This window comes from Dipteris shenzhenensis, chromosome 7 (genome assembly GCF_047967505.1).
Source record: "Dipteris shenzhenensis isolate YYH24624 ecotype China chromosome 7, Dip_SZ_1.0, whole genome shotgun sequence".
Classification (NCBI taxonomy): Eukaryota; Viridiplantae; Streptophyta; class Polypodiopsida; order Gleicheniales; family Dipteridaceae; genus Dipteris; species Dipteris shenzhenensis.
Genome location: NC_141602.1, coordinates 35,258,216 through 35,276,814, shown reverse-complemented (window position 1 = coordinate 35,276,814; position 18,599 = coordinate 35,258,216). Strand labels below are relative to the sequence as shown.

At 45.6% G+C, this 18,599-nt stretch overlaps 1 protein-coding gene across 1 annotated transcript in view; it reads right to left on the bottom strand.

The window, feature by feature from the left end:
• The window catches only part of FAS2 (Transducin/WD40 repeat-like superfamily protein), a 30,314-nt gene extending 11,994 nt beyond the window's left edge, over positions 1–18,320 (bottom strand). The window contains exons 1-8 of the mRNA XM_087376938.1: positions 17,851–18,320; positions 17,511–17,619; positions 17,081–17,107; positions 16,797–16,872; positions 16,616–16,719; positions 6,981–7,210; positions 6,649–6,751; positions 6,396–6,468 (exon numbers count right to left, since the gene is read on the bottom strand). Coding sequence (XP_087233064.1) covers positions 6,396–6,468; positions 6,649–6,751; positions 6,981–7,210; positions 16,616–16,719; positions 16,797–16,872; positions 17,081–17,107; positions 17,511–17,619; positions 17,851–17,964 — 836 coding nt within the window. The 5' untranslated portion in view covers positions 17,965–18,320. The remainder of the gene's footprint in view (positions 1–6,395; positions 6,469–6,648; positions 6,752–6,980; positions 7,211–16,615; positions 16,720–16,796; positions 16,873–17,080; positions 17,108–17,510; positions 17,620–17,850) is intronic.
• Positions 18,321–18,599: the final 279 nt, after the last annotated feature.

Here is an 18,599-nt window from a genome sequence, read left to right as displayed (position 1 = left end):
AAGAAGAGATAATGTCACAAGTGAAGGAACTCTTGGAAAAGAAATTAATACAGCCAAGTAATTCTCCTTACTGTTCCCCTGTGTTGCTTGTGCAAAAGAAGGATGGCAATTGGAGAATGTATATTGATTATAGGGGTTTGAATAAAGTCACAATTAAGAACCGTTTTCCAATTCCATGCATCGATGATATATTGGATCGGTTGGAAGGTTCCTCAATGTTCACTCGTATTGACCTTAAAAGTGGATACCATCACATAAGGATACGGCCTGAAGATGTCTACAAGACTGCCTTCCGCACTTCATTTGGCTTATATGAGTTCCTTGTGATGCCTTTTGGTTTGACTAATGCACCTGCCACTTTCAATAGAATGATGGACAGAATTTTTAGAGCACACGGAAAGTTTGTGGACACTTTCTTCGATGACATCATTGTGTTCTCTAAAAATGAGCAGGAGCATAGGAAACACCTCACTATTGTGTTTCAAGAGTTGAAAAGACACAAGCTATTAATAAACACCAAGAAAAGTGAGTTCTTTATGCATGAGATTCATTTTCTCGGTCATATATTGTCAAAGGATGGAGTCAAGATGGATCCTGCAAAAGTTGAGGCCATAAGGAGTTGGCCAATTTTGAAAAATCTGCATGAAGTCAGAAGATTTCTTGGGTTGTGTTCACATTATCGGAGGTTTATAAAGTACTTTGCCGAAATTGCTTCTCCCTTGCGTGCTTTATAAAAGAGAGCTGTACCGTTTCAGTGGGGACCAAAGGAAAATGCAGCTTTTGAAGAGCTGAAGCAAAAGTTGTGTTCTGAACCCGTTATTATCTTGCCAGAGCTTGCAAAACCCTTTACTGTAACTTGTGATGCATGTGGGAACAGCATAGGAGGCACTTTGATGCAAGATGGCAGAGTGGTTGCATATGAGAGTAGAGTTCTCAAAGATGCTGAATTGTACTTGCAGACATACGAGAAGGAAATGTTAGCAGTGATACATGCTTTGACCACATGGAAACATTACCTTCTTGGAGCTGATTTTTATGTGCAGACAGATCATTAGTCACTTAGATATTTTCTCACACAGAGAAAATTATCTGAAAAGCACATGAGATGGGCTAACTTCCTCTCAATGTTTCATTTTCAAATTGTACATGTGCCGGGTAACAAAAATGTCGTGGCTGATGCACTTTCCAAGAAACCACAGCTTGAAGCAGTCTCCAAGAAACCCAGTGTTTCAGCAGTGAGCATTCCTTACAACAATGTGTTAGATGTGATGAAAGATCAGTATGTTAATGATGCTGATTTTTCAACTATTTATGATCAGCTTTCTGATGGTCAGAGGCATGATCACTATATGTTGAAAGAGGGTTTCATTTTGATGCATGGACGAGTCTGTGTCACTGATCAGATGCGATAGAAAGTCATAATGGAAAGTCATGCTCCTCCATATGCAGGACATAGGGGAATTACAGCAACAATTACAGCAGTGCAGCAATACTTTTATTAGCCATCTTTGAGGAAAGATGTGGAAGAATATGTGAGAACATGCATGGTTTGTCAGAAAGTAAAGTTTGACAGGCAGAAGGCACCTGGGTTGTTACACCCTTTGACAATTCTGGATAGACCATGGCAAAGCATAGCTATGGATTTTGTGTTTGATCTTCCACGTACTCCTACTGGACATGATGGATTGTGGACAATAATTTGCAGGTTTAGCAAACAAGCCCACTTTGTGCCAGTAAGAAAGAAAATTACAGCAGATCAAATGGCCAAATTGTTTTTGCAGCATGTCTTCAAGTATCATGGGATGTCTGAATCCATAATCAGTGATAGAGATCCGAGGATGACCAGCCTCTTTTGGAGAGGACTGTTTGAAAATATGGGCACTACGCTAAATTTTTCGTCATCTTTTCACCCTCAGTCTGATGGACAATCGGAGCAGGAAAACTCTACCATCTTGGACATGTTTAAATGCTATGTCTCAGACCACAAAAGCAAATGGGAGCATTATTTGCCTTTGCTGGAATATGCTTACAATAATACGGTGCACACATCCACGGGTAAAGCACCTTTTGAAATAGTGGAAGGTGCCAAGAAGATACCTCCCATTTTGCATACAAAAGAGAAAATCTTCGAAGCTGATCGTTTTGTGGAAAGCCTTGAAGAGGCTTACAAGAAGATCAAATATGCCTTGCAAAGAAGTCACGACAAGCAAAAAAGAGCAGCAGATAAGCACCGCAGGAAATTGGTATTCACAGAAGGTGATTGGGTTTTGCTGCATTTTCAGAAGGCAAGGCTGAAAAATAAGAAAGGCAAGGAAAGGTTGTACACAAAGCTGAACATGTGTTACTATGGTCCTTTTTAGGTTTCTGAAAAGATAAACGAGGTAGCTTACAGGCTGAAGTTGCCTCCGCATTGGAAGATACACAATGCCTTTCATGTGAGCTTATTAAAGCAATATCATGGAGATATTCCCGAGGATTTACCTGATGAGGTGCAGCCTGAAGTGGAAGAACAAGATGAACTTCTGGTCCCAGAGCAGATTCTGACACACAGGGATAGAAAGCTCAAGGATAAAGTTATCTGTCGCTACTTGGTAAAATTTCAAAATTACTCATCACTTGATGCAAAATGGATGGAGGAAGGTGAACTGGCAGATTCACTTGGGATATTGCAGCTTTACCTTGATGTTTTTCAATTAGAGCCGACTGCGATCCAAGCTCCTATAGGTAGTTCAGCAGAGCGAGCGTCTGGAGCATTACCTGATGTTCGAGAGGGGGGTTGCACCTCCACTCCCTCAGTACAGACGAGCTCACTGTGATTTCATGAGGTCGCTTGATGACACTGTATGTTTCATCTGAGATACTGAGCTGACAGTATTTCTGCAGTGAGACTTCATGATATTGATGCATCTTGACTATTGATCGCCGAGGATCACATAGATTTTGACCAGTGTATATGGATGGATGCATGCCTCTCCTAGCCATATTTTCACTGTCTCTATATACTATAGCTGCGGCTTTCTTGTATACTCTTTTATGCTATATTTCATGCTCGCTCCTGTGTTTTGGGGCAACAAACTGTGGTTTGCCGTTTCAAGAGAGGGGTATGTCACGGGGGCGTGAAATTCTAAGTACTTTAATGTACTACAAGACCGTGACAACTTTGGTTTTAAAAGTCCAAGCGTGGGCTTAATAATGTGTAATTAAACGTAGCATGATACCTAGCACATAAGCGTAATTAATCCCTAGGTCCAAAGGCATTCCAAGGAACTAAAAGAGTGGTTGTTGGGAAATGATGATGTGGCATTTTTAATGGGCCCCCTAGAGAGCCATGTACCTTCAGTGGCCCCCCTAGAGTTCCAAGTGGCTCTAGTGCCTTCTACATGCTCCTTTGCCATTCTTAGATCTTCCTGGGCCTTCTAAACTTCACATGTGTGGTTTTCTCTCTCATCTTCTCCCTTTGTTGAGATTTTGGACTGGTTTTTCAGCCTCCTTCAGCTGAATTCCGTTTTTCTTCATAACTCCTCACCCGTTTGGATTCCTCGACTTCCGTTTGCCCCGATGGCTTCCCCTCTACCTCCCCTTTGTAGTAATATGCTTTTCCCTCCGTGCGTTTGGTAGAACGGGTAGAGCTGAGCACTTCTTTTGCTGGTCGAATTTGCAAAAGTGGCTTTTTCTGGACCTTTTTGCTTCTACCGCCTCCTGGGCCTCTCCTCTTGCAAAGCTACAACTTTCTATTGAATTTCGAGTGGTCCCATGCACTGGTTGACTAGTTTTTCTCAATTTTGGAAGACTTTCCGGCGATGAAACTTCTCCAAAACCTTCTCAATGCATTCCTCTCTGAAGCACGCTTCTTTTGAGCCCAAGAACTCCCACTTCTTCACGACAGAAGTGCTTCTTTTTGCATTTTTCAGTGGAATTCTTGCTGGTCGGCTCTTGTAAATGCTCTTTCTTCATGCCTTTGCACTCCTCTTTGGCTGAGAATGAAATTGGGCATTGGCTACTATGTCCTCTTGGCGATTGAGGACTTTCGAGTTTTCAGGGCTTGGTGAGTTGTGATTTTGCTGTTGCAATTTCTTTTTGCCATAAGCTATTGGTTAGCCTTGTGTGCCGCCTCTTTCTTGGCTCACAGGTGCCCAGGCAATGCTACAGGATCATTCTTTGGTCGGATACTTTGCTGATTTTATTTTGGAGCTTTGAAAAGCTTGGTGAATGCCATCTGGAAACCACTCAAAGAGAGTGCAGCTGGGGTGCATTGTGATTGCATCTGGACAGCCAATGGAATTGCACTCGGAAAAGAGAATGCCTTTGGGTTGAGCCTATGGGTTAAGTGCACTTATGTGATGGTGTTCTATGCTTGAAAGCCTTGCGAAGGCTTAGTGAATTGGGGTTGTGTGCTCAGTTGCAGGAAGGTCTCCCAGATGCAACTTGTAATCATTTCACTGTGAAATATAAAGAAATACTGAAAGGGGCGCCATGGTGTTTGGGGCCAATCGAGTGCACTTGTCTATGTTCGTTGAGCAGGGGCATTCTAGCCTCGATCCCTTTTTCAATGGTTTTGTTTGTGAACAAATGGGTAAATGCCAAATGGTGATCATGCAATGGTTAATGGTTGTGATATATGCTTTGTGAGCTGTAAATAAGTGCTGAAGTGATTAAAGGTTTAGTTCCACTGCCCTCTGAGTGATTAGAGGCCGGTTTCACAATCCCCCATGCTTGTGCATTTCTCCCTCACATTCCTCCTAAATATCTACAAGTGTCACTCCCACATCCTCTCCTCAATTGGGGGCTTACATGTGGAGAGTTGACCAATATTCTACAAAAGACTTGTAGGGCAGGTCAGCCAGGGTATAGACAGGGTTACAGCAGCAGGTCAGCCTGCTGGTCAGCCTACAACAGTCTGGTCAGCCACTCTGCACATCCAATCATTCCATCTAGTAGGTGGGGGAGCAGACCAGCCCTTCCCCCACATAAGGAGCCATTGGCCCTCAGTCCCCTCAGCCAAGCAAAGCCACTAAAGCTCTCGAAAGAGCACATGGCAGAGCAGGAGGAGAGGCAGAATATAGGAGCAGCAGAGCAGGCCCACTTTCATGCTTGACATAGCAGACTTTGTCTCAGGTATGAGATACACAGACGGGTGGCTTTTGTACTATATTGAAGCAATATATTACATGGTATTTTGGCTGCCACAATGCTGTACATCCTCTTCCAGATCTGCAAGTTTCTGTCAGTTAGCTTATGTGCACAGCCATATATATTGAAATACTGAGTGTTGGTGAATCTTGGAACATTCGGCTATGCATATCCTAGCACGTATTAGAGCTCCATCTGATGCATGCTTGAATAATTCTAACAAACTCATTACATAAACGCAAACAAACAAAGTAATTTACAACCACACGATGATCAACTGCACAATTTAAATCCATCAACGTAATCATGCATAGCAGAGACTGGGTACATTGACCTCCCCACTGACATTATATCAGCACTTGATTATGAACATATGCTCTCATATATCCACTACCCACTGCTTGTGCCTACAACTCTATGAACATATGCTCTAACACATGCACATTGCACATATCCATTACCACACATGCAAGCACACAATTATATTGTTTTCCTTAAATTTTCTATCAGGCTCCACAGATGACAGGCAAACTCATTTATGGTGAGGCTGTAAAAGAACCAAGCCAAATCTAATGTCATTCCTGCCCAATGCAGTCAAGTTCATCCCCAGCAGCTCCTAGATGGCCGAATTTCTAATTTGGCAAGGGCTCCTTCTCTGCTCAACAACTTTTTTTACTACAAACCACTGTCACTGCTAGTCGTAAAACGGCTTCAATTCAACCTCGACAGTTATCTCAACTGCTGGGTCTACAGGTGGTACAATCTTGCCCATGGAATAAACTTTTGCCTTGAGCTTAGCTCCAAATCTAAGTCCACCTTCCCTGCCACTATCTGGATCTATATCTTCGATTTCAATAACAGCTAATTGGTCCCAACCAATTTGAGAGGCAGAGATAGAGTTCTTTCTAGAGAGTCATACTTGGGACTTGATTGATGGGACAAAAACTCAGAGATCCTCGCTTAAATCTTCAAAAGTAAAATGCAAGATGACTCTTATAAGGTATAGATCCAGTTCAATTACATGAACTAGATAAAGGAAATGTGCTTTGAAACTTTATTTTTTTTCACATTGTAGCAGAGATCCTCGCTTAAATCTTCAAAAGTAAAATGCAAGATGACTCTTATAAGGTATAGATCCAGTTCAATTACATGAACTAGATAAAGGAAATGTGCTTTGAAACTTTATTTTTTTTCACATCGTAGCAACCCTTGTGAAGCTCATCCTTTAAAAAAAGCAAGATGCACAAGGAGAAAGTTGCACACACCTTGACAAATCCTTTCTAGAAATAATGAATGCCGTATTTGTCAGCACAGAATCTGATGAGAATTTGTGAATACCTGAATCGAACAAAGAACAATTAAACTTCCAGTGAAAAAGAGCAAAATCCTTTAACAAGCACACCAATTTTGGGAAAAAATGAATTAAAAAGTGTGAGAAGCTTCCGAGCAGTATTACAATGTGGTGACCTATGGTAAAAGAAAGCTGGCCATTATCATAGTAAGGATCTTGATCTTTACCAGAAGGCACAAGCAAAAACGAACCATCAGGAGACCATGCAAGCCTCCTAAAAAATGAAGGTAATGTCTCATCATGAAAGAGATTCTGCTTAGCTGCTGCAACCTAGAAAACGGAGGAAGCAACAGCCAATGTCACTAACCACGTAAATTTGTGTCTGAAATTAACAAAATATGGTCTAAGAACACTGGCCAACGTTGATCTACTTTGAATTTATCCAAAAAACAACATAATGCCAGCATGGCTGACAAGTTTTTTACTAGACAAAAAGATCATAAGCAAGAAGTTTGTGCCTACCATCCTAAGTAATTATGTACAATCATACATGCTTTACCTTAGCAGTACACATATCATCATCCTGTTTGGGCAATTCTGCCTTGACAAGAACGGTCTGACATGAAAATATGTTCCTCCCTTGAGATTTGTTCTTAGAGCTTTGGTGTCTATTACTGTAAATCCTGCACGTTCTATCACCACTAATAGAAGCTATATATTGACCTGCAGGATCCCAAGCCACACCTTGTACATAGTGCATATGATCCTTAATGAATTGTTGGGGAGTACCTGCAGATTCACAGATAAAAATCAATAATGGCATGATCTCTTGACATTTAAATCAACTTACCACAATTTAGCTGGTCGAAACTTTAAGCAACTACAAGAAAGGGCAAGGAAGAGTGAGAACAAAGGAAGGAAAGGAAGGAAAGAGAGAGAGAGAGAGAGAGAGAGAGAGAGAGATTATAATAATTGCAAGGCAAACCAGGAAACATTGAGAGCTGCACATGGAGATGTTTCAAAGCAGGGAAGCAGGAAGACAAGAAAACCCCATATTATCACATTCCCTGGTAGAAAGATAAGGGACAGGAGAAGCCATTGCCAACATCGCTAACAGCTGCTGCAGGGAATGTGGTTGGAACCAGCCATTTTCCTTGGCTGAGAAACACTTCCCCTTTCTTTTCTCCAATAAACATTTCACAGGCCAAGAAATATGCATTTCTTCATTCCAAAACAAGCAAACAACAATGATCCACATAACAAAAACCAATATAGGAAGGAAAACTGCTTAATTAACAAAGCAACCCAAACGAAAGTGCAAACTGTATCAATATTCCAAGTCTGAATCAAGGAAAATAGACTTCCAGCAATGGAGCCTTCTTTAATAATTTAAGCTTAATATTGAGCATTACTTCCAGATTTAGTCTCAAGGATTCCACTAAAGTCTTAGCTACAACGACAGATGGTTCAAAACGGTAAGTCATATATGTTATCTGAAGATCATGATTGATGATCTGAAAACAGCCTACAATAGCTGAAAATTTATGGGAATTGACTTTTGCAAACAGTTGAAATGTCGCTGAAAGCTACTCTTGATTTGAATCTCAAATTGCAAAGATAGGGCCCTTCACATCTAGGAGGATACCTTTTTTTTTTAATAAGAAAAAGGTAACTTCTATTAATGTGCTGAAAAAACCATACAAACAGCTTCCAAAAGGAGCTGAAGATGAAAATACAAAGAAGGTCAGGTTGCCAACCATAGCCCCCTGTTTCTGGATCTCACGGCTCACCGCCTAGAGAGATTCCGAAACAGAAGCTAGCAACCAAGGTAGTGGTCTGCACATCCAGCGAATACCCCTCGCGAAAAGGGTGTAGAAGGTTCCTGCCGGCCATGTCTGGCAGAAACGTTCCCACCTTTCAGCGGTCGCTCTCGAACTTGGAGTACCAGATGGCAACTAGGGTAGCCGTCGGAGAAACCTGCCAGCCTCCCATCACCCAACTGCATCAAGCGACCAGATATTCCAAGCAATAATGCTGAATACTAAGGCCTCACAGTAGATGGCCAAGGAACCTCTGACTCTCTCTAGACTGGATGCTGAGCAGTCCACGTAGAGAGCCGTATCATCCAAGAACTCAAAGTCTACAAAATCCTCCTCCTGGAGGATCGGAAGCCTCATTCCCGTAAGGCCAAGTGCTTTAGAGCACAAAAAGTAACCAAGGGCCTCCGCTACAAAAAGAACTAGATAGGGCCAAAGGACAGCCTTGCCTCATTGAAGGGGAAAGAGGAAAGGCCTCTCATGTGTGTCCCCCAATAATCACCTTGCTGGAGCTGCCTACATAGAGGACTGAAACCCCTTTGATCCACTGCTCTGAGAAGCAAAGTCTCTACATGGTACCCTCCAAAAAGGACCACTCCACTCTATTGTAAGCCTTCTCTAAATCTAGAAGAATAATAGCGAGAGGCTGTGACTCCTCTCTGGACCAGTCCACTAACGGTAAAGATGTTATCCAAGATGCAACGCTCCTGAACAAAGCCAATCTATGTCTCGTGGATGATGTCCCGTAAGTGGGGTCACAGATGCAAGCTCAAGACCTTGGCCAGGATCTTGTAAGCTGTGTCGAGAAGGGTGATTGGCGAGAAAGGAGTAGGACGTTGTGGGGAGGCTGGAGACTCAATGCACCAGATATTCAGAGTTGTGTGTGGGATGTGTGTGCACGATATGGGATTGCAAGGATAGATACAAAGCTTCGGACGAAAAATCACACGGTCCAACACACAGGTTTACCACACACAAGGCCATCAAATGGAATGCCACAACAGAGGCACTTCTGTCAAATGAGCTTGGCAGCTGGTGTACACGCAATAGATCTATGGAGATGGCAAAGTTGGATCAAGCAGGACTGAACACGCATGGGTGGCTGTAGGTCTTCATGGCGGCAAAATGCAGACAGCATGGCTGGAAGGTGTGTCTGCATCCTTGCTCTAATGCCACGTTAAAAACCATGGTGGAAGAGGGAGAGAGTGATAAAATCACATGATGGAGGCAGCAGTGAGGCAATGCACAAGATCTTGTTGATGGATGGTTGATGCAAGGGACAAGTCTCCTTTTGTAGGATTGTGTAGCGTTCTCTTTGACGTCACAGGTAGGTCGTATGGACCTTCCAACTCACACACCTACCAAGTCAAACCAACCAGCAAGACATGTGGCTCACCTAACCCAGTGACCCAGATAGTTTCACACACTAAAACTCTAGAGAGGACACTCACTCTAGGACACCTCACACTAAGGCTTCAATATCCAACACTCAAGTCAAAGCTATGAAGAACTTGAAGGCACACTCCTGAAGTACACTAATCGAAGACCCAAAGACAACTCTAGCAAGCTCAATAAGTTCTTGTGCAATCATCTATTGATATTTCACTTCGCTTCAAACACCCAAAGACTACGACACTACTGTTGATTTGAAGGATCAAGGACACAAGGACTGTTTCTAGAAGAACCAAGCTACAGCATCGCAAGGTAACATAGGGAGCAACAGCTCCAAGAACTCCCAATGGGAATGGCAACAAGAAGCAATGAGTCTACCAAAAACACGAAGACTTCCTCTCCGCTCTATCTGCTAACCCCCCGCTACCCCCTTGCTGCCCCCCCCCGCCAACCCCCTCCACTAACCCCCTCGCTACTTCTATGCTCTGTCTACTACCCCCGCTAACCCCTCGCTACCCCCTCGGTACCCCTCCGCTCTGTCTACTACCCCCCCGCTACCCCTCTACTATCCCCTCTGCCACCCTCACTCAGCCCTCCCCCCACTACCCCTCCGCCACCCTTGCTATCCCCTCGCTCAGCCCCCCTCCCCCCCCTCCAAACTTTTTACTTTTTTAATTCAGCTCTCTCTCTCTCTCTCTCTCTCTCTCTCTCTCTCTCTCTCTCTCTCTCTTTTTCTTTTTTTTCTTCCCACAGCTCTCTCTCCCCCTTCCCCCCCCCCCCGCTCTCCTCCTCCTTCCCCATAATGAAGGGAACAGGGGGATGAGGACAGGAGACTAGGCGAGAGACCCTTTCAGTCCAAATTTATATATGCGTGGCGATGGGGAAGGGGAACGGTGACAAGGAAAACACAAAAGCAACTCAGTCTGGAGGACTTCAACAAACGCAGCAACCAGAGCGGTTTGACAATGGATAGCACCGCGGCCCAAAAGAAAGGGGCCCACCCAAAGCCCATGCCGCTCACCACATCCTCGACCTCTATGGTTACCACCACTATTTCACCACCATCATCCGCCTAATCATCTACGCCACCTCTCTCCTCCCCCTCTCCTACATCATCACCCACTGGCCCCACCGGCCATGGCTCCCCTCGTATCACCTCTACCTCTCAATCAACCACCCTTCATCACCTCGTCTCGCCTTGCTACTCCTACATACCACTCCCCCGCCCAGATCATGCTGTCCCCACCCTCAGTACAACCTCAGTAGCCCACCTTCATTCCAACCCCTCTCGAGATCCAGTTCCAACTTAGCCCAGGACATCTTAGGCCCCCACCAAATGCCTAGGACTCCCTATTGGCTGAGATACACAGCATCCGGGCCCATCACGCAGAGCTAACACATTACATTCAAGAGCAGGCCCGATACACCCAGGAGCAGACCCGCATTATACACGAGCAGAGCACCCTTATCCAAGGGCTCAGATACGACATCACAACTTCGAGAGAAGCTCGGGACCCTGAGAGCATCTCTTAGAGGGACCCCGGTCACAGAGATCGAGGCACAAATAGCCACGATACAATCGGCTATAGCAGAGACGACTAGATGGGTGGACGTGGCGAAACGGGAGCTCGCAAAGGCAACCATTTCAGCCGCCATACATGAGCAACAGCAGAGGGCTTCGAAGGCCCTCAACATCTGGATATGAGGGATCACACGAGACAACACCAGCACCACTACAACGCCCATGGAGGAGGCAATCACCTTTGTGACCATCACCATGGGGGTCCCCGACCATGGCATAGAGGGAGCATGGCATGTTGGGAGAGACCCCAACCGAGAGCAGCCCCTAGTCATTTGCTTCAAAGATTCACATGCTCGACTAGCAACACTCCGACGTCAAGCCGCTCTACGAGAGCATCCCACCCTATCCACGGACGAGGATTTGACACCACTACAGATTGAGGAGCGAGGAGTTCTTCTGCAACAACGAGATGTTGCTCGCAAGGAGGGAAAATGGGCCGTGCTCCGAGATGGTAGGTTGTTGACTGGCACCCGTCGGGCTCCCACCCGTACCCCCTAGGGGGACGAGGCCTACGAGACTCAGGTTTCCGAGACCCTAGCCTGCACCATTTAGAACTATAATGGTACCTTATGGTCAGACCAGGGAACTTCTCGGGGTCTTATACAAGACAAGACATAGTCTTTTACACGGAGACACACCAGAGCCCAGAGCGTCCACTACCGATAGTCAGTGGCTACACATGGGAGTCAGCCTTTAGGTATGAGATGAGGGATACGGGAGGAGTCCGAGGATCAGGCAGGGTCGTTGTATTGTACAGGTCTTCCCTCGCTGGAGCCATCTCCACTGAGAGGAAGGACACACACTCCCAATTCATGTGGATCGAATCCGACACACAGACACCCGTGACCTTTTCATAGCAATATGCTACTTCCCACCAAACACATCCCACTTCACCAAAGTGGCATGAGAGGAGGGTGAGACATCGCCATATGCACCCTTACATCAGGATATCCCAGACCTTTCAATCCGTACGGAGGTTCTCCTTGTTGGGGACTTCAACGCCAGGATGAGCACGCGCCAAGCACCACTCCTGGACTTTCAAGATGACTCTATCATGCTACCAAACATGGACCTAGGCGGAGCAGGTATGACCAGGACCTCATCGGACCGACATGGGCCTGTTACACCATATGGACACGCACTCCTTGATCTGGGCAGGATGCATGATCTCATCATCTACAATGGGCTCGACCTATGGCCCTCCTCAAGTGGTTTTACTTGCTTCCCACACGGGGGGGGCACTAGTGTAGTAGATTACATCATGGGATCCCCTACCTTCACTTCATGTATCACCGACTTCACCATAGCACCACTCCCTCCAGGAGCTGATCACACATACCTATTCTTTACTATCGCCACTCCACGCTTAGCCACACCACACACACCACATAGGAAGCACGACACCAACCACGACATACACTTTGATCATAGCCTCTCACCGGCCTACTCTGAACGCCTAACCTACATCGATCACATACCACTCAGAGGACCGTGCTGTCCTGATTAGTTGCACACTCCACGAAGCTGCCCTCCAAATCTTTCCCCACACCACACGGTCCACTAGACCACCACCTCTTGGTTCTGTACCCTGCAACAACTGGTACGATGCGGAGTGCAAGGCTTATCGCCGACAACTCCAACTTGAAACCAGATGTCACCTCTCGAACACACCAGACACGATACGCAAGTACCGACGTCTCGTACGTCGGAAGAAGCAAGCATTTCTTCGTCGAAATAAAAAATTTCCGCTGCACATCTTGTACAGCAACTCTAAGGATTTTTTGCGGAGATTCCTTGAGCGTAGGTCTCCATCACCCTTCACCGACACGAGAGTCTGACACACATATGCACACCATCTTTATGATGTCCCACACCAACCCACTCAAAATCTCACACCCCCTCGCCCCACCACTTGCACGTTGTTCACCAAAGGGGAGTCAAGGACGCGACATTGAAACTACACAATGGCCGAGCTAAGGATGATGAGGGGCTATGCACTGAGTTTATCGCATATGGGATTGACACGTTAGCCCCGATCCTAGCAAAGCTATTCAATGACATTGTTTGCCTTCGCTTCCCCTGCACTTGGACACTCAACACCATCCCCCCGTCCACAACTGTATTGGATGCATCAGTCAGCCTGTTCGCAGAGATGAGAGGGCTCAGAGCAGAGGGTCAGGCCGGTTTCAGGCAAGACCACGGGACTATGGATCACATACTCACACTCAAGAGTGTCATTGAGGAGGCTAGATCCCGAAAGGAGAGGGTATATTGCTGCTTTGTGGATTTTCGCAAAGCCTTTGACATAGTACCTCGAGCTCGTCTCATCACACGCCTACAGACACTGGAATTTGATCAGATAATCTGGGCAGTCATGGCACTTTATGAGAGAGTCTCAAGCCGAGTTTGAGCAAGCGCAAGTTGGACAGATGAGATCTTGAGTACCATAGGGGTCAAACGGGTTATCCCTTATCACCAACCCTATTTGGCCTCTACATCGATGAGCTTGAGACTTTCATGGGGGCGTTCAGAGGGACCGGTTGCTCACTTGCCGGGATCATCATCAGGATTCTTCTTTATGCAGATGACGGCACTCTTGTCATCCACACCCAAGAGGCTCCAGCAACACCTAGATGCACTGCAGGCTTTTTGTTTATCCCATGATTTGGAGGTCAACCTTGGCAAGACCAAGGTCATGATCTTTAACACCTCTCGAGCAAACATGCAACGAAAGCAATTCACTTTCACTTTCGGCGAGTCACCAGTTGAGATCGTATCCTCATACACTTACTTGGGGGTCATCTTCTCCGGCCCGATCTTCACCATGAGACCAACGATGCAGGCCAAACTGAGTAGGGGGTACACCTCACTAGCTCGGCTAGAGAGACAATGCTTCCACTCCCACTTCCAGGACCCTCTGACCAAGGCTCTTCTCTTGGACTCCTTGGTCCGACCAGCCAATATGTATGGCAGCCTTTGTTGGGAGCCTAACATGTCAGAGATAGAGTGGACACACGTGGAGCGCCCGCAAATCCTCATGCTCTCACGGATGATCCGGGGGAAACCGTTTGTACCACATCACATCATTCAAGCCGAGTTTGGGGCTTCTCTACTCCAGCTAGATGCAGCCTTTCAGACCATCACATATCTACACAGGGTTAGATCATATGGGGACTGCACATCTGGTTGGCTCTCGATTCCTCTATGAGGTTGGCAGCAGAGGGAGACGAGCGATGCTAGTATGCACAGACTCACAAATGGTTTGTGAGACTAGGGTTTCACATCGATAGGATACCTCCTTTTCAGTACAGTTTAGATGCCCCTCCGGTACTCCCACCTACCATCCCGATGGGCCACACACCAACCAGGTCATTTGAGAGGATCTCCTGCAACTACACACCTTTAGGACCTGGTTGGAGCCAAGGGAGCTTCCAGTGAAGCTGAGTTTCTACAGAGATCACTGTCTTCGTATTTCGGAGGAGGGATTCATCACACCACCGAGGTACACTAAGCTTCATATGCCTCACTCACTACGGATCTCCATCAGACAGTTTCGAGCATCATCGCACCGCCTCCGCATAGAGAGCGGCAAAGCAAAGGGGATTCCTAGGGAGCATCGCTTATGCATATTGTGCGACTGTCAGGACGTTGAGTCAGAGGAGCATTTTATTTTCAGGTGCCCAGTGTACTACGAGATCCGAGGTCGCTACCACTGCCTCTTCAGAGACAACTCCAGGCTCCTTTCCAAATTCCTTGCCTACCCGTATCACAGATGCCTCGCGGCCTTCATTCACGAGGGGGTCCAACACAGAGAGTACTTACTCAGGCGACAAGGCTTGGCCACATCATCAGACACCTCTCAAAGCAGGATCACAGAGTTCTTCCCATCGAGTGACATTGATCGTCCAGTCTCCAGCCGCGGATGGGACAAAGACCCCAACCCGACGACTATAGCACGACATACGAGACATCGATGAGGAGACCTCCCGTCATTGTTTAGACCCGAGATACATCCCACGAGAGTCACGATGGCTTTGGTCTTGCATCGAGCCTCGTCCAAGAGACCGAGACACACGTCACCGCTTGACAGGCGCCAGTGTTTAGACCCGAGATACATCCCACGAGAGTCACGATGGCTCTGGTCTTGCGTCAAGCCTCGTCCAAGAGACCGAGACGCACGTCACCCCTTGACGAGTGCCAGCATCCCATCATCGTCTATGCACCAGCCAAGGCGACATGACATACAGAGGATTCCAATCCGCTCCAGTCTTTTTCTTTTCATTGTTATATCCAGATGTACTTGATTATGTATGATCAAACTTAGGATTCAGCATGGGTGATGATGCTCGTTTCAGTAGCTCCACCCTTACTGTGATTTGTATCGAGTTTTCTTTTAGTCTCATAGACCCATCGGTTTTCCGAAGACTAACAAAATTTCTTTCTTTCTTTCTTTCTCTATTATATAAACACTAGTTTACTAAACTCTCATGCAATTAAAACTAACTACCACATGGTAAAATATTAACAAATGCTATTTGTCAATGCACACATCTCGTTTGCTCAGTCAAACATACAAACCATAGGAATCGATTGCTCCATTGTCCCCCGCATCGAAGCCTCCCTTTCCAATAGAGAACCAAATGTCATCACTTTATAAAAACATGGACTCTCAAGGACCTCAACTCGTCTTTGGAATAGAACCACTTATTGGTATTCCTAGTATGAAGATATTTGACTTCAAAGGATGTTCCTGCCAATGAGTTCTGTATAGACTCCTTTCCTAGTCTCCATTGACCATTGCATCAATTGGTCACCCATTCCATTGAAAATGTCCAACAACCATGTATCTACTATGTTGGATGTGGACACTACCTTCTAGCAGCAGGCACTTTCCGGAATCTTATAAATATGTTAATACATAACCTGAGGCAAAACCACAATCATGGAGATTGCATGCAGTTGTATGCACAAGGAGAAAGCAGTGCAAAAACGAACATTCCATTGACTTGGAATGGAAACAATGCAAGTATGTTTGATTACCTGACATATATGATCTCTAGATATCTACTATGCTTAGGACTTATGCCTCTAACCTATATGAAGCGTAGATGTTTTGGAAAGATATTGACACCATTAATTAGCCTTTAGTATGTATTAAGCCTACCCTTTGCACTCGTAGAAGTCATTTACAAGAAAGCCTATGGAAAGAAGAATAGACGGTATGGAAAAACATGAACAACATGCCTGTTCCCATGCTACAACAAGAACTACAAATTAGATGATTTTCACTTCATTTGCATAAAGGTTCAAGTAGCACCACCCACGTTTCAAGCAGGGACTAGCCAGCTTACCAAATCAAAATAAAAGAATAGTAACACCTTCTGTAATGAATGTCAGTCATACCTTTAATGGTGTCCCAAATTATCACAGTGTTGTCCACAGATCCAGATATCAAAAAAGTTCCATCAAGTGACCACTCTAAATCCAAAACATCCTTGACATGAAACCTGCAATCAACGATTGACGCTATCTCAGACAGGACACAACCTAAAAGCCACGCATTTGCTGTAGGAAGATTACATACCTTAGATTCTTCGAAAGCTTCCATGTATTTGCAGTTTCTGAGCCTTCAATAAGCTTCCATAAAAGTATTTCCCCACCTGCATTGCAAGGTTATTGGGTTTCATCGTGATTTAGACAGAACTAAGATCAGGATATTTCAATAGAAATCTGAAAAATAAAAATAAGACATTCAAGAAGCGGTAATGCAATCTCTTGCAGTAACTTCAAATTTCCAAAAGGAATCCATGATGCCAGTCAGCTCAAGATTTGTTCCGAAATTAAATTATGAATGTACTCCACACTTACCATCTGCACCAGAAGCAAGTTGATCGCCTGCAAGGTAAGAAATGAAGTATCAACAAACAATTGTACTAAACGCAATTAAGTTACGTGTTAGGAAATAGTGTTCGTTAAATGAGCGTAGAAATTGAACAATCCTACTATAATCAATAAATTAACCAGCACAAAGCCAGGCTTGCAGGACCAGCACTGTTCCAGAATCCAAAACCCAGTATTTTAAACATGCGGCAGTTAAGCCGAGTATTTCTAATATAGCAAGCTTCCAACCTTTCACTGGCTGCACTGCCATAGAAGTCTATTTGTATGTGTGGAGTCCACGTGATGAGACTTCATAAATTTTGAACCACTGAAAGTTTATGGTACTATCATGCTGCAAACTGCTTGCGTGTGGAGTTCATGACAATGTGTGTTACTGCCTGTGCGATCCAATTCTTACCAGCAGAAGAGAAGCGGAGGACGTTGACAGCAGCAGTGTGGTAAGACAGACTGCTTATAAAGGTCGCTGAAGGCAAAGCCGCGTTATCGGCTTGGTGTACGGTCCAGAGCTGCAGTCATGACGACAGTCAAATGCATTATTATTTCACACAACCCAGCTGGTGATATCGATTATCCTTTAATTTCACAACGCAGCAGGTGATGTCAAACCTCTCGCAATTCCATGCATCGATTCTAGTGGCGAAGGAGACAGTAATGGCGACTTTAACTAAGTTACGGGGCAAATGTGGGACGAAAAGAGTTTGCACTGAGATGAATCTGTGGAGGAAGCGACGGAAAACCTTAATGTCGTGGTCCGCACCGCCCGTGGCGAGCAATCCGGAGGTGCGATGGAAATCAAGAGTGAGAACAGGATCGGATCCATGCCAGGTTATCTGCACGGTACCGCCCTTCATGGCACTGAGACAAATGCCGGGAGAAGGTGCAACCTGCGATAGTAGCGTTTCGTTTCGTTCCCACCTTCCTTACTCCGTGAGCACGATGCGATGCTAGCGAGGTCGACGGTGCGTCCGTCCGTGAGCTCTGTTCGATTTTGCCCGAACAAGCTTGTGTAGCAAAGCTGTTGGGAAATTGGATGCTGAATGCGATGATCGACGGTTCGATGGAATCGGGAGAAGTGCTCAAGGATGGAAGCTCCAAAGATTTGAGCAGCAAGAACGAAAATGTGTGTACGAAAAGTGAAAAGCAGAGTTTGACGCCATAGCCGAAAAGCTCTGTTTGGTTTCTCCCAAAACCAAAAGAATGTGGCGGGAATCCCTCCCTCTCGAGCACCTTCACACCACCCGACGGTCCTTAACTCTCTCTCTCTCTCTCTCTCTCTCTCTCGTTGGACCCAGGTGCGCGAAAACAATAGGCTGCCACCAGTGTGGCCAAACAAATCCACCGCTGCCTCCATGGGCTCCACTGGTCACCGGATGTGGCAGCCTGTCATTTTCACACACCTAGGTCGCCTGAAAATAGGCCCACTGACTACCACCACCCATGCCCGCCCATCATGCTTTGAATGCATCTCGACCATGGTTTGGACATG